The sequence below is a fragment of the Hydra viridissima genome, unplaced genomic scaffold (assembly GCF_058129835.1).
Source record: "Hydra viridissima isolate aposymbiotic clone 2 unplaced genomic scaffold, HvirCarnegie_v1 scaffold_8, whole genome shotgun sequence".
NCBI classification, from domain to species: domain Eukaryota; kingdom Metazoa; phylum Cnidaria; class Hydrozoa; order Anthoathecata; family Hydridae; genus Hydra; species Hydra viridissima.
Genome location: NW_028324307.1, coordinates 10,147,501 through 10,159,712, shown reverse-complemented (window position 1 = coordinate 10,159,712; position 12,212 = coordinate 10,147,501). Strand labels below are relative to the sequence as shown.

The window sequence follows — 12,212 nt, the reverse complement described above, 5'->3', positions numbered from 1 at the left end:
TACAAAAAAGTTAGCAAAAACATAAAACGAAATAAAATAATATATAACAAAAAAAATATAACAAAGAATCGAACACATTTCAAGTAGAACTTTCAACATTGGGTCTACACAAAAGAAGACAATCCTGACAATCAAAGAAAAGTCTTGCTCTTAAAGATTTGGAAAAAAGTCTAACAAAAAAGAATGTTGCTGAAAAGTTTATTGTTCCTTAAAACACTTTAATTTACTAGATTAAGAATAAAAAAGTTATCAACAAGTATGAGTCTGGTCAATTTGGAGCAACGAGACAAAAGTTAAGTTTTGAAAAGTTTTATTCTATTGATAAAGCTGACCCATTCGTCCACGATCCTCTTAAGGTATGAATTGAAGGATCTTTATTATACTGACGAGTTTGGTTTATTTTATCAAAAGCATCCGACAAAAACCTTTCATTTAAAAGGTGAACGATGTGCAGAAGGAAAATTTAGCAAAGTTTGTTAAACAGGCCAAACAGCAAGAAATGGAATTGGTGAAAGGCTGCCTATGTTGATAATTGGAAAGGCAGAAAAATTACGTTTCAAAGGTTTCAAAAGCCTAAGTTGTCAGTACAAGTCCCAAAATAAATTCAGGATGGACTTTAAAATCTTTACTGATTATGTAAGAAGGCTTGACGCGAAGTTCAATGCTGAGGGTAGGAAAGTTGCTCTAATCAGAGATAACTGTACAGCTCATCCTAATGTTGACAACCTCAAAAAATTGAATTAATATCTTTAGCACCTAACACAACCTCCAAAACACAGCCGAGGTAACAGGGAGTTGTTAAGGCATTTAAGGTTTTTTATCGCACAAATGTTGTGAGGCGTCAGAACAAATACATCGATGTCGGGAAAACAACTCCAAAGATTAACATTCTTGAAGCTATGAGCATGTTGGTCAATTTATGGAACGCTGTGTTGGCAAAGATTGTTTAGAAAGACAGGTATCTCGCAAAAAATACAGGTTGCAATTATAAATGCTGAAGATGATCCTTTCAGATTGCTTGAAGAGAACGTAAACGAGTTTAAGTCACGTGGTTTAGTAGATGAAAATTTTGCTGTTGACGATTACGTAGGCATAGATTTTGAGATTTGTACAAGTGAAACAATTGCTATCACAGATCGAGAAATTCTGGATTCCATTTGAACAACGATTGTGCTGAAGTATGAGAGGAGATGAACAAAACACTATTTTCAATACTTTTGACAAACACTCTTTAAAAACAAAGAAGCAATCAAAAATGGAAAATTTTTTTAAAAAAATCATAAAAAATTTGTTATTTTACAAGGAAAAGGCTTAAGCAGCATCTTATTCCAAAGGTCTTCTCCTTTTGTTACTTTTTAAATCTGTTAAAATTTGATAGTAACTTGAAATAGGTTACTTTACAGAGAATTTTCAGTTATTCAAAATTTCGATCATTCCCCAAGGAGGTTCGAATAACCAGGAGTATACTGTATTTCTAAATGCGTAGTTTGAAAAAAAATTGAACCGCTAGATGTATTTTGATTTTATGAAACCCTTTATCTTTGATTTAAAAAAAACATATTAATTATAATTACGTAGTAATTAAAATATCTAACTTACTTCTTTATTCATTGGGTATATATACTTTAAGGATTTAGTAAAAAAAAAAAAAAAAAAACTCACAACGGCATTTTAGCACTCTGACCCCCACAAGGTACTGGAATAATAGTTTCTAATTGAATCGATACAAATTCTGATGTTCACTTTTTTATAAACAAATCTAAATTTAATCTTTTTTCTATCTTCAAAACTGCTTTTTTTTTTTTTTTTTTTTTTTCTATTTTAAGAAACAAGAAAATCATCCATGAAAACTATTTTTATTTTCTTAATTATTTTCCGTTACTACTAAAATAGTTTGAATTAACTCCAGATTTTTATCTGCGGAGAAGTTCAAGTTATTTAAACTGACCTTTTTCAGCAGGCATTAAAAGTTACAATATAATTAGGTATTTGTTTTAAAGGTTTGATGATAAACTTGGTCGTACCAATCTTTGTTCCATCATGGCTGATAAATTACCCAAAGACGTATTAGCTGAAATAACTGAAGCTTTTAATGAGGTACATAAACTAAAATTTTTGCAACAATGTCCGTCCAATTTAAGCCATGTATTTTTCTTCCTATGTAATTAAACTTTAGTTTTAAAATATTGCTTTTGTGTTTATTAAATTTCTTAATTAGGTAGTTGTTAAGAGACCCTATGTTAATCGTCTATATACTGTATTTAATATGTTCATGGTAATTAATCAAGAACTCAAATATTTTTCAAAACCCTCTGTCACTCCTTAGCTAAATAAAATATCGAGTAGGGCTTTTTTCTATAAACATGACAGCAACTGTTTCAATGCTTTCAAATTCATTTAATGTTGAGTTTGCTTTCATTTTTGTCCAAACAAGCCATTAATTTTGTAATAATTCTTCATTGCTTCTTAAATAAACAGTCTACAAGAATAATATAAGATATAATTCAGAAGTTGATCTCCATATTTTGTATATAAAGAGTATAAAATCTGTTTTGATGAAATTTTTTTGGCTATTTGTTTTGAATGTCTAATTCTATACAAAATTATATTCTTAATAAAAGCTTTAGAATAAAAGTTATATTAGCTTTAGAATAAAAGTTATTTTAGATTGATGTGAACAAAAATGGAAAAATTTCTACCAAGGAATTAGGTGATTGTTTTGCAAAACTAGGAGAAAATGTTCCTGGATATAAACTCCGCGAAATGGTGCAGCAAGTTGATAAAGATAAGAATGGAACTATAGAGTTTCAAGAGTTCATCGAGGTATTTTTTTCTTTTTAATTTGTTACAGTTATTAACTAGTTTTAATTATTATGGATGTTTTATAAATTGAAAATTCAAATTTTGAATTGAAAAATCAAATTTTAAATTGAAAATTTTACAAATTTTTAAATGTCAATTAAAATAAAGTTTACAGCAAACTATTTTATCTAATAAACAGGATAAAATTGGGCAAACTCTGTTGACCTTTTGATCGTTACTCACACTTTTACTTTTTTTAAAACTTTTTTAGTTATACTGCAGTGTTACTACAAAAGGAGTGTTTGGGCAATGGACTTCTAAGATAGTTACACCCAAAGATTTAACAAAGGTTGGTGGGACATCTGAAGCATCAGCTGATGGCACTGCTCATACCTCATCATATGCAGAAGAAGTTGCATTCAAAGACTGGATTAACTCAGAGCTTCAAAATGATGTTGATTGTAAAACATTGTTACCTATCAAATCCACAGATGAGCTCTTTGAAAAACTAAGTAATGGTATTATTTTGTGGTAAGTTTATAACTATTAGGTTTGTAAGTATTTTTTTTGATTAGGACTTGGTTTTGAGTACATTTTGTTAATACCTTTTTGTAATCTTTTAAAAAAAGAAATCTTTTCCCATTATGCCATCTCCATAACATTTGGTTCAATAAGTGTTAAGGGTTAAAATTCTTTTCAATTTATTTTATTGACTAAATATATGTTTATAGGTATAAAAAAATATCCCATATTTAAAAAATAAACTAAAGTAAAGTGTTTGAAAATGTTTTTTTTTTAAATTTAAATTAACCAATTTTCCTGACTAATATTGTTACCATTGTTAGTTTCAGTAATACTTTCAAACATAGTTAACATTCACCACTAACCTAATTCACTACTACCTTTTTTTCACAGTTAGCATAGGTGAAAACTTTTTTCAAAAATCCTAAAAATAATTAAAAAATATTTTAAAGCTAAACTTAAAAAAGGTTATCCATCAGGAACTGTATGATTCTTTTTATTTTTAATGCACCCTTATTATTTTTTTGTGAACTATCATTACTGTTTTGCTTGTCATTGTCCATGGTTCAGAACATGAATGAGCAACACTAACAACTATTAAAATTTAATGGTTTTAACTTTAAGAGCACTAACACACATTTTTTGTTAACCCACCTGTCTTTTGTTAACCTGCCTGTCTTTTGTTAACCCACCTGTCTTGCAATTTATAATTTGGTGTAATATTTTGAGTCTACATTTTTGTTTACTTAATGTTCCATTGGCAGTAAGAGTTAGAAATACAAGGAGTGTTGCAAGTATTGAGTGCACCTGTTAATAACAACTCAAATCAATCAATTCCACTCAGTTTGTATTAATTGGGCATTGCTCAAAAAATATTGTGGCAAATTTTGGAACCCATTTCATTTAAAATTTTCAACAAAAGTTTGATTACTGCTTTAAAAAGTATTTATGTTAAGTGAGTCTGCAGGTTGCCATATTTTTTGCAATTGCTTTATGCTTATACCTAAAAATAATGGAATGAAAATAACTTTGCAGTCATTATATATTTATTTTTACATTGTAAGAAAAAATTAGTTTTTCCATTTTTTGCTCTTTACCATTGAATTGTTGTTTTTTTTAAAAAAATCATAACAGTTTGATTATGCTGATATTGGTTGTGCAATAAGGAAAATCTTTATCCACAACTAATATCAGCATAATCAAGCTTTTAAAAGTTAAAAGTCTGAACCAAAAGACTTTGAATGGTTGGTTTATTTTAACACCAAAAAGTAAAAAAAGAGTTTTTAAATTGTTTTATATACTTTTTAGTATGAATATATGAAACTTAAAAGCATGATTGAGTTATGTAAATAGCCTTGATTACTAAATTCAAGATTAAAATAGGAAGACTTAATTTAGGATTTATTAATTGGGGGGAAGGGGGGCTGTTTATATAATTCAAATGGAGTTATTCTTTCAAAGGAATTAGTGATCTTTGACAGTTGAAGCATGCTCTAAGTATTTCCAATGAGGTTTAAAAGCAAATCCCTTGAATGCTTATGATTTTAGTACAGTTGCTGGATATATAATATTCCTATAGCTTTAAACGACTAAACCTATGTTAATAGATTGCTTATTAATAAAAAACACTCAAGCATTGATAACCATTGGTTGATTGTAAAACTGTTTGAAGTGATTTAATTCATATAACATGTTTTAAAAAGAATTATTCAAAACATTAAAGATGGCATATGATAGTTTAGAAATGACACATTTAATGATTTTTAATTATTATTTTTTTAAATGTTTTTACATAACATTAAATTATATTCTGGACAGCACTAAACTCGGTGAATTAGGTGAGAGACAACTAAAAATGTTTTAGTTGTCTCTCACCAAATTCACTTTCCATAGACTTTTTAATTTTTATTTTCATAACCTCAATTATCTGTTTTATGGCTTCCTTCTCTCTAGTAAAATGATAAACTTGAGTGTCAAGGGAACAATTGATGAGCGTGTGATCAACAAAGTAAAACTCAATGCTTTTCTAATTCGTGAAAACAATGCTCTTGCTGTTAACTCAGCTAATGCAATTGGTTGTACAGTTGTAAACATTGGTCCTGAAGATATTGCTCAAGGCAAAAAACATTTAGTTCTGGGTTTGTTATGGCAAATCATAAGAGTATGCTCTTACCATGTTTATCATTTGTTGTTACAGTTAAATTGAATTTTAAACAGCTTTATTAGTTTTGTGATTAAATTAAGTAAGAAAAAAGAACTTATTAAGCATTTTTCAAATCAACCTCGATTTCTTTATGTACTTTTCTATAGATTGGATTGTTTTCTAAGATAAGTCTTGCCCAAAATCCTAATATAGCTGCTCTTTGTGAAGATGGTGAATCAGTTGAGGATCTTATGAAACTTACTACAGAGGAATTGCTATTGCGTTGGGTCAATTATCATTTAGCAAAATCAGGCTCTGGCAAAAGAATAAAAAACTTTACTAGTGACATCAAGGTAAATTCTAAATAGCTCTGTCTCTTTTAAATATCTGTTTTGGCTCTGAAGCTTGAATGGTTTTTGTTTTTTTTTTTCTAGATATTTCTCCCATGATTGTTGATATTTTTTTGCTTAGGATTCTGAAGCGTATGCTATATTACTAAACCAGATAGCTCCTGGAGATGCACAAGTAGATCGTCCTGAGCTAATTCTAAAAGTAAGTATTCACAATTTTATTAGTGATGAAAACTTAAATCAAAATAATTTTAAAATTTTAAAAAGCTGAAAGGAATTTCACAGCTCACTCTATTTTTAATTGCAAAAGATTGAAGGATGAGCCTCTTTTTGATTCATTCAGGCAGTAGATCATACAAAGAGGGCAGAGATGGTGTTGAGGAATGCTGAAAAGATTAACTGTAGAAAGTTTGTTACAGCAAAGGTATCAAATTATCTCTATGAGCTATAAAAATAGAGCTTAAAAAAATTTAAAATGTAATAGAAGTTTGGAAAATTTCATTTTGTTATAGTTCATTATTTTTGTGTAACTTTTTTTTGTTAAATACATAAATAATGTTAATAACATGAATGATCATATCATCATCAACATGTAGTTATGAGCATCATTTAAACAAAATATTATTTTAAAAAAAAATTATTTAGGACATAGTAGGTGGGAACAATAAATTAAATCTGGCTTTTGTTGCTCATTTATTTAATACCCATCCTGCTCTGGATGCAACTGACATTGATGTTGAGATTTATGTGGAATCAAGAGAGGAGAAAAGTATTGATTTTAATCTTGAACATTCTTACAGTTTTACTTTTTGTTTTTTATTTGTATTTTTTTACTTTTGAACACATTGTCCATTGTTTGTAAATACCAACTTTATTTCATTTTGGATAGTAATTTTTTTTCAGCAATGTTTTTTTTTTAAACAGTTTAATATTTTAACATTTAAATTTTTTTGGTATCCTATAAATTAAACTTTTTTATGCAGTTTTAGATTAAAATCATTAAAACTATGATAATTTTCTCTCTTGTTGATAATATGGTTTTTAATTGTAAGCCTACCGCTGTTGGATGAACAGTCTTGGTGTCAGTCCATTTGTTAACCATCTTTATAATGGTCTCAATAATGGCCTTGTGCTTTTTCAGGTGATTGTTTAAATATTTATCAAATTTAAAATGTAAAAAAGGCTTATGAAGTTAGTTTATTTATAGGAAACTAACTTGGAAACTAGATGTTAGTGTAGCTTAGTATTTAATCTTTTTAATACTTGTCTTTCTCTTTCCTTTTTCAAAATTAATATGAGAAGTTATCTAAATTTAGCTTTTTGATGCAATAAGAAGTGGAACTGTTAACTGGGATAAGGTTAACAAAGCACCATTTAAAGCCATCGGAGGCAAAATGAAGAAGGTAGAAAATTGTAATTATGCTATTGAGCTAGGAAAAGCAAATAAGTATTCTTTGGTTGGAATTGGTGGAGAAGACATTCATAATGAAACTCACACCCTTGTCATGGGTAAGTTTTTTTATTGCTCATGCAGTTACCAAGTCTATTTTTTTACATTTAATCATGTATGTATGTATGTATGTATGTATGTATGTATGTATGTATGTATGTATGTATGTATGTATGTATGTATGTATGTATCTATGTATCTATGTATGCATGTATGCATGAATGCATGCATGCATGCATGCATGTATGTATGTATGTATGTATGTATGTATGTATGTATGTATGTATGTACAGTGTCTCAAAAAATTATCCAACCAAACATTTTTTTAAATATTTTTCCTAAAAAAAGTGCTGTATTTTCATAAATTTAGACTTTTTTGGTGAACTCAAGATTAATGAAAATAAAAGAACATGTTTTTAAATAGATTTTATTTATTTTAATGTAAAATTTGAATCACAAGGTTTTCAGTCTTAAAATAAAGGAACTTAGGTCATTTTTTTATTGTCAAAAAAATATTCGACCAAACACATTATTTGTTTCATAACAAATTATTATATAACAAAACAATTATTTTAATACTTTGTTGGGCCTCCCTTTGCTTGGATTACAGCTTCTAGAGGTCTAGGCCTTGATTCAACTAAAGATTTTGTTTCTTCTGGTTGAATCTTTTTGCAGGCTTCTTCAATTACCACTTTGCGGTTATCTTTTTTGGAAAATGACCGATCTCCAATTTTTCGGTCTAAAATTTCCCACAAATTTTCAATGGGATTAAGGTCCGGTGATTGTGCGGGCCATTCCAAGACCTCAACACTATTTTCAGCAAACCACTCCTTGGTTTTAGTGGCACTATGCTTGGGATCGTTATCTTGCTGAAATGTAAAATCAGATCCTAGCCGAAGTTTTCGAGCAAATGACTTCAAATTTTGCTTTAATATGTTTCTGTATTGCACCTGATCCATAGTAGTATCTATAAATTGGAGTTTTCCGACACCCTTCCAAGCCATTTAACCCCATACCATCACGTTACCGCCGCCATACTTGACAGTTCCTCTCACGCAGCTTAATTTGTAGGCTTCTCCGGCTTTTCTCCCAACTTTTTGGGCTCCATCAGATGACTTTAAGTTGAATTTCGATTCGTCGCTTCACAGGATCTTTTTCCAGAAACTTAACGGCATGTTTTTGAACTTCTTAGCAAACTCCAATCTTCTTTTCATGTGTTTCTTACTCAAATATGGTTTATTACACACAAGTCGTCCTTGAAATCAGGGATTTCAAAAAGTCTCGGATACGATTTCTGATTGTCTGATGGGATAATTTTATTCCATAATTCTCTTCAGCTTGCTCAGCCAGTTTTCGAACAGAAATGAAGCAATTTTTCTTGACTTGTATAATTAAGTTTCTTTCAAAACTCTTAGAAGTCTTTTTTTTGCGACCCTGCCCTTCTTTAGTGGCTGTTGTTCCAATCAAATTATACTTCTTCATTATGTCGGATACTGTATTATGAGGAATTCCAGTCTCTTGCTGCACCTGACGATAGGTTTTACCCTGATTGACTAGATCAACAGCTAAATTTCTCTGAGAAACAGTCCAGTGACGTTTACCTCCCACCATTTTACTTAAAAAAACATGAAACCTTTTTTTTATACATAATTTTTTTTTTTACTACAAAAAAAACAGTTTTTTGTTATGCAATTTCATTAATTTTATAAAAATTTGCTAAAATATTTCAACAAATTTCACATAAAATTAATTAAACTTACCTAAATATCGCTTGGTCGGATAATTTTTTTACAAGCCTATTCAATACTAAGTTTCTCTTAGGACAAACAATAAACCAACTGAAGCATGAATCAAAAAATATGAACGCTAAATAACATACTATTCCCATTAGAATTAAAATGACAGACAAAGTAAGTATCGCTATTCATTGTTTTTAGTATAATTTAGAGCGTAAACATTTTTTTTTGGGAAAAACTTGTTTGGTCTGATAATTTTTTGAGACACTGTATGTATGTATGTATGTATGTATGTATGTATGTATGTATGTATGTATGTATGTATGTATGTATGTATGTATGTATGTATGTATGTATGTATGTATGTATGTATGTATGTATGTATGTATGCATGTATGTATGTATGTATGTATGTATGTATGTATGTATGTATGTATGTATGTATGTATGTATGTATGTATGTATGTATGTATGTATGTATGTATGTATGTATGTATATGCTTGTACTTATGCATGCACACATGTGTGTGTGTAATGTAATTGATCACTTTTAACACTAATATATAAAAAGATTGGCAGAGTGCAGAGAGGAGCATACTTTGAAATATTATTTGCAATCAGACCTTTACCTCCTCCCATACTCTTTACTCCTCCCCTCTATAACGCCTTTCCTTCCTAATTTGAAAATAAATGAAATTTATGGGTGTATCATAAGTTTCTTTTTTGTAAAAGTGTTCTTTTTTTCTCTTTTTTTTTTTGTTAAGCATTGATATGGCAGATGTTGCGTGATTACAGTATAGAAATGATAAACAAGCTTAGTAAAGCTGGTGCTCCCACAAAGGATGCTGAAATTGTTCAATGGGTGAACAATAAGGTTGTTTTTTTTTTGCATTTTTGCTTCATGATTTTTTTTTTTTTTTTAATTTAGAAAATTTTTGAATGCTTTTAATTTCAAGTTAGTTTAACTTGGGAATTTTGAAACACAAAACATATTTAGTATTAGAATATTGTGTTTAACAAATCGTCATTCTGTAAATGTTAAGTTGAGATACTATATAATTTAACCTATAATTTATATTTTTATAGCTGAGTTCCGCTGGTAAAACTAGTTCAATCGCTTCATTTAAAGATCCATCAATTGCTACGAGTCTTGCTGTTATCGATCTTGTTGATGCAATTAAACCGGATTCTATCCAATATGATCTTGTTACTAAAGGTGAAAATGAAGAAGTAAGTTGTTGCTTGTGCTCTGTGAAGTTACTTATTAAATGCGTAAAATTTTTGAAAATTGATACAAGACGTGTACCAGAAAAAATCTGCTCATGTTCTGCTGTGGTGTTTACGGAAACCGTTTTAAATAGCGAATTGTTTTAAAATGTCATTGTGTTTGTGTTATTCAAAACTTAAACAATTCTGTTATCAAAAAACAATTAGTTTTAATTGAAATGTCATTAAATCAAAATAAGAAGCAAGAAAAGCTTTTGCATTTTCTCGTTGAAAATCCTGGTGTATCAAACAAAACAATTTCTAAAGAGCTGCAGATTGCTTTGAGAACAGTGCAGAGCATTGTGAAATGATTTAAGGACACTGGTACAATCAAAAGAAAATCAGGAAGTGGACGAAAACAATGTTTTGTTAGACGAGATCTTGGTAAAAAAGTGTAAGATGCTTTAGACAGAAAACTGAAGATTTCTGTCCCAACTTTAGCGAATAAATTTAAGACAAGTGCTTCCACTATATAAAGAGTAAAGAGAAGTTGTGGCTATAAATCTTATAAAAAGAAAAAAGTTCCTTGTCGTGAAGAAAAGCAAGAAAATGTCGCAATTCGATGTTCAAAACTGCTCTATAAAAAATTATGTGCTAAAAATCTTTTTTGATTAGCTGTGTCAAGTGTAAAACGGAAAGTGTGTGCATTCTCACGTACAAAACTTCACAAACTTTCTTAAGTGAAGTTTAATCATCACTTTGTGCTTTTTATTATGTACTTTCAAAATATATATATAACATTCAATAACGAAATACAATAGTTAAATAAATATCCTTTATAATGTCCGCGCAGATTTTTTCTGGTACATGTCTTTGATTGGAAATTTTATAATTATTTTTAAAAATTTTTCTGCGCAGATACTTCCTTAACTGTTTTTTTGTTGTTGTTTTTTCCTTTTGTTATCTTATTATATTATCGTTATCTTTTATTAGGAGCGACTCATGAACGCCCTTTATGCTATCTCAATGTGTCGAAAAATTGGAGCACGTACATATGCATTAGCTGAAGATCTTGTGGAAGTAAAAGCGAAAATGGTGCTTACAGTTTTTGCAAGCCTTATGGCGAGAGGCCTAGAAAGCAAATAAGTCGCATAATATTTTGGAATGCGTTTCTGATTGATTTTCTCGATTTCAAGCATGATTTTTTTTTTCTAGTCTCATTGTCAAGAGTTTGAATCTTTTGAATCTTTTATGCGTAAAAAAATGATTTTTTTTACTTCGTATCCATTTTATGGAAATTTTCTGTCTAATATTTTTTTTTTTTTTTCTTAAAAAAGTTTCATATTTTTTTTGTAAAAACTAAGTCTTGTAAACAATTTGTTTTTTATTTTCATTCAAAAAAAAAAATTTCAGATTGCTCTTAAAGTTATGTGTGAAGATCTTATTCTTATTAAATATTATAGTCATTTACATATAGACACAAACAAATTCCATTAAATTTCTTTGAAATTTGATTTGCCACGGTAAGTGCTGTTCTGTCATGGAGTTTCAGTACAGATAACAGTTTTACAACATTCTTTCGATACAAGGAGTTGAAAGCGTGTCGACTAGCTTTAGTCCGGGATCTGAAAAAAATGTGTAACCTTACCATCCCAATTTACTAAATTAAAATTACCAAAGTTGCAATTTAACCAAATACCTTATTATTCTAGTTTATTGGAAGTACTCCAAATAGCATTTTGAGACTTAAAACAGTTGCTCTACCTCACTAATTATTACTGAAACAGTGGCCATTCCACATGCGGCGCACTATTTTACCCCTTTTAAAGTTTAAATGAAATTTACTGATGCGCATTAAATATGGCAAAAACAATTATAGTACTAAATATGTATAAATTCACAAGACTTCTTGAGGGTTGAAATTGGTGCTGTTTAATACAAATCCATGTTAGTACTTGAGCGCATATAAAGAAATTTAATGAACTTCAAGTCAGAGGAGGATG

At 29.3% G+C, this 12,212-nt stretch overlaps 2 protein-coding genes across 3 annotated transcripts in view; one reads left to right on the top strand and one right to left on the bottom strand.

The window, feature by feature from the left end:
• LOC149884966 (uncharacterized) overlaps positions 1-12,212 on the bottom strand; it is a 748,071-nt gene that overhangs the window by 445,483 nt on the left and 290,376 nt on the right. The window lies entirely within an intron of this gene.
• Positions 1,794-11,634, top strand: LOC145186521 (plastin-1-like). Of its 2 annotated transcripts, none has more exons than XM_090094966.1 (13): positions 1,794-2,097; positions 2,668-2,823; positions 3,074-3,333; positions 5,278-5,485; positions 5,635-5,820; positions 5,939-6,019; positions 6,161-6,241; positions 6,463-6,586; positions 6,870-6,958; positions 7,134-7,326; positions 9,768-9,877; positions 10,090-10,233; positions 11,203-11,634. In XM_090094966.1, exons 1-13 carry the CDS (start codon positions 2,041-2,043, stop codon positions 11,353-11,355), a joined length of 1,842 nt encoding a protein of 613 aa, XP_089951092.1. In that variant the 5' UTR covers positions 1,794-2,040; the 3' UTR covers positions 11,356-11,634. The 2 variants fall into 2 exon arrangements, with proteins under 2 accessions (XP_089951092.1, XP_089951093.1); XM_090094967.1 differs by having other exon boundaries at positions 5,939-6,023; positions 6,165-6,241.

Coding starts and splice junctions, on each gene's coding strand:
- LOC145186521 (XM_090094966.1), top strand. CDS start 2,041: ATGGCTGATAAATTACCCAAAGACGTATTAGCTGAAATAACTGAAGCT. Junction 5,486..5,634: donor TGTTATGGCAAATCATAAGA/GTATGCTCTTAC, acceptor ACTTTTCTATAG/ATTGGATTGTTTTCTAAGAT. Junction 9,878..10,089: donor TTCAATGGGTGAACAATAAG/GTTGTTTTTTTT, acceptor ATATTTTTATAG/CTGAGTTCCGCTGGTAAAAC.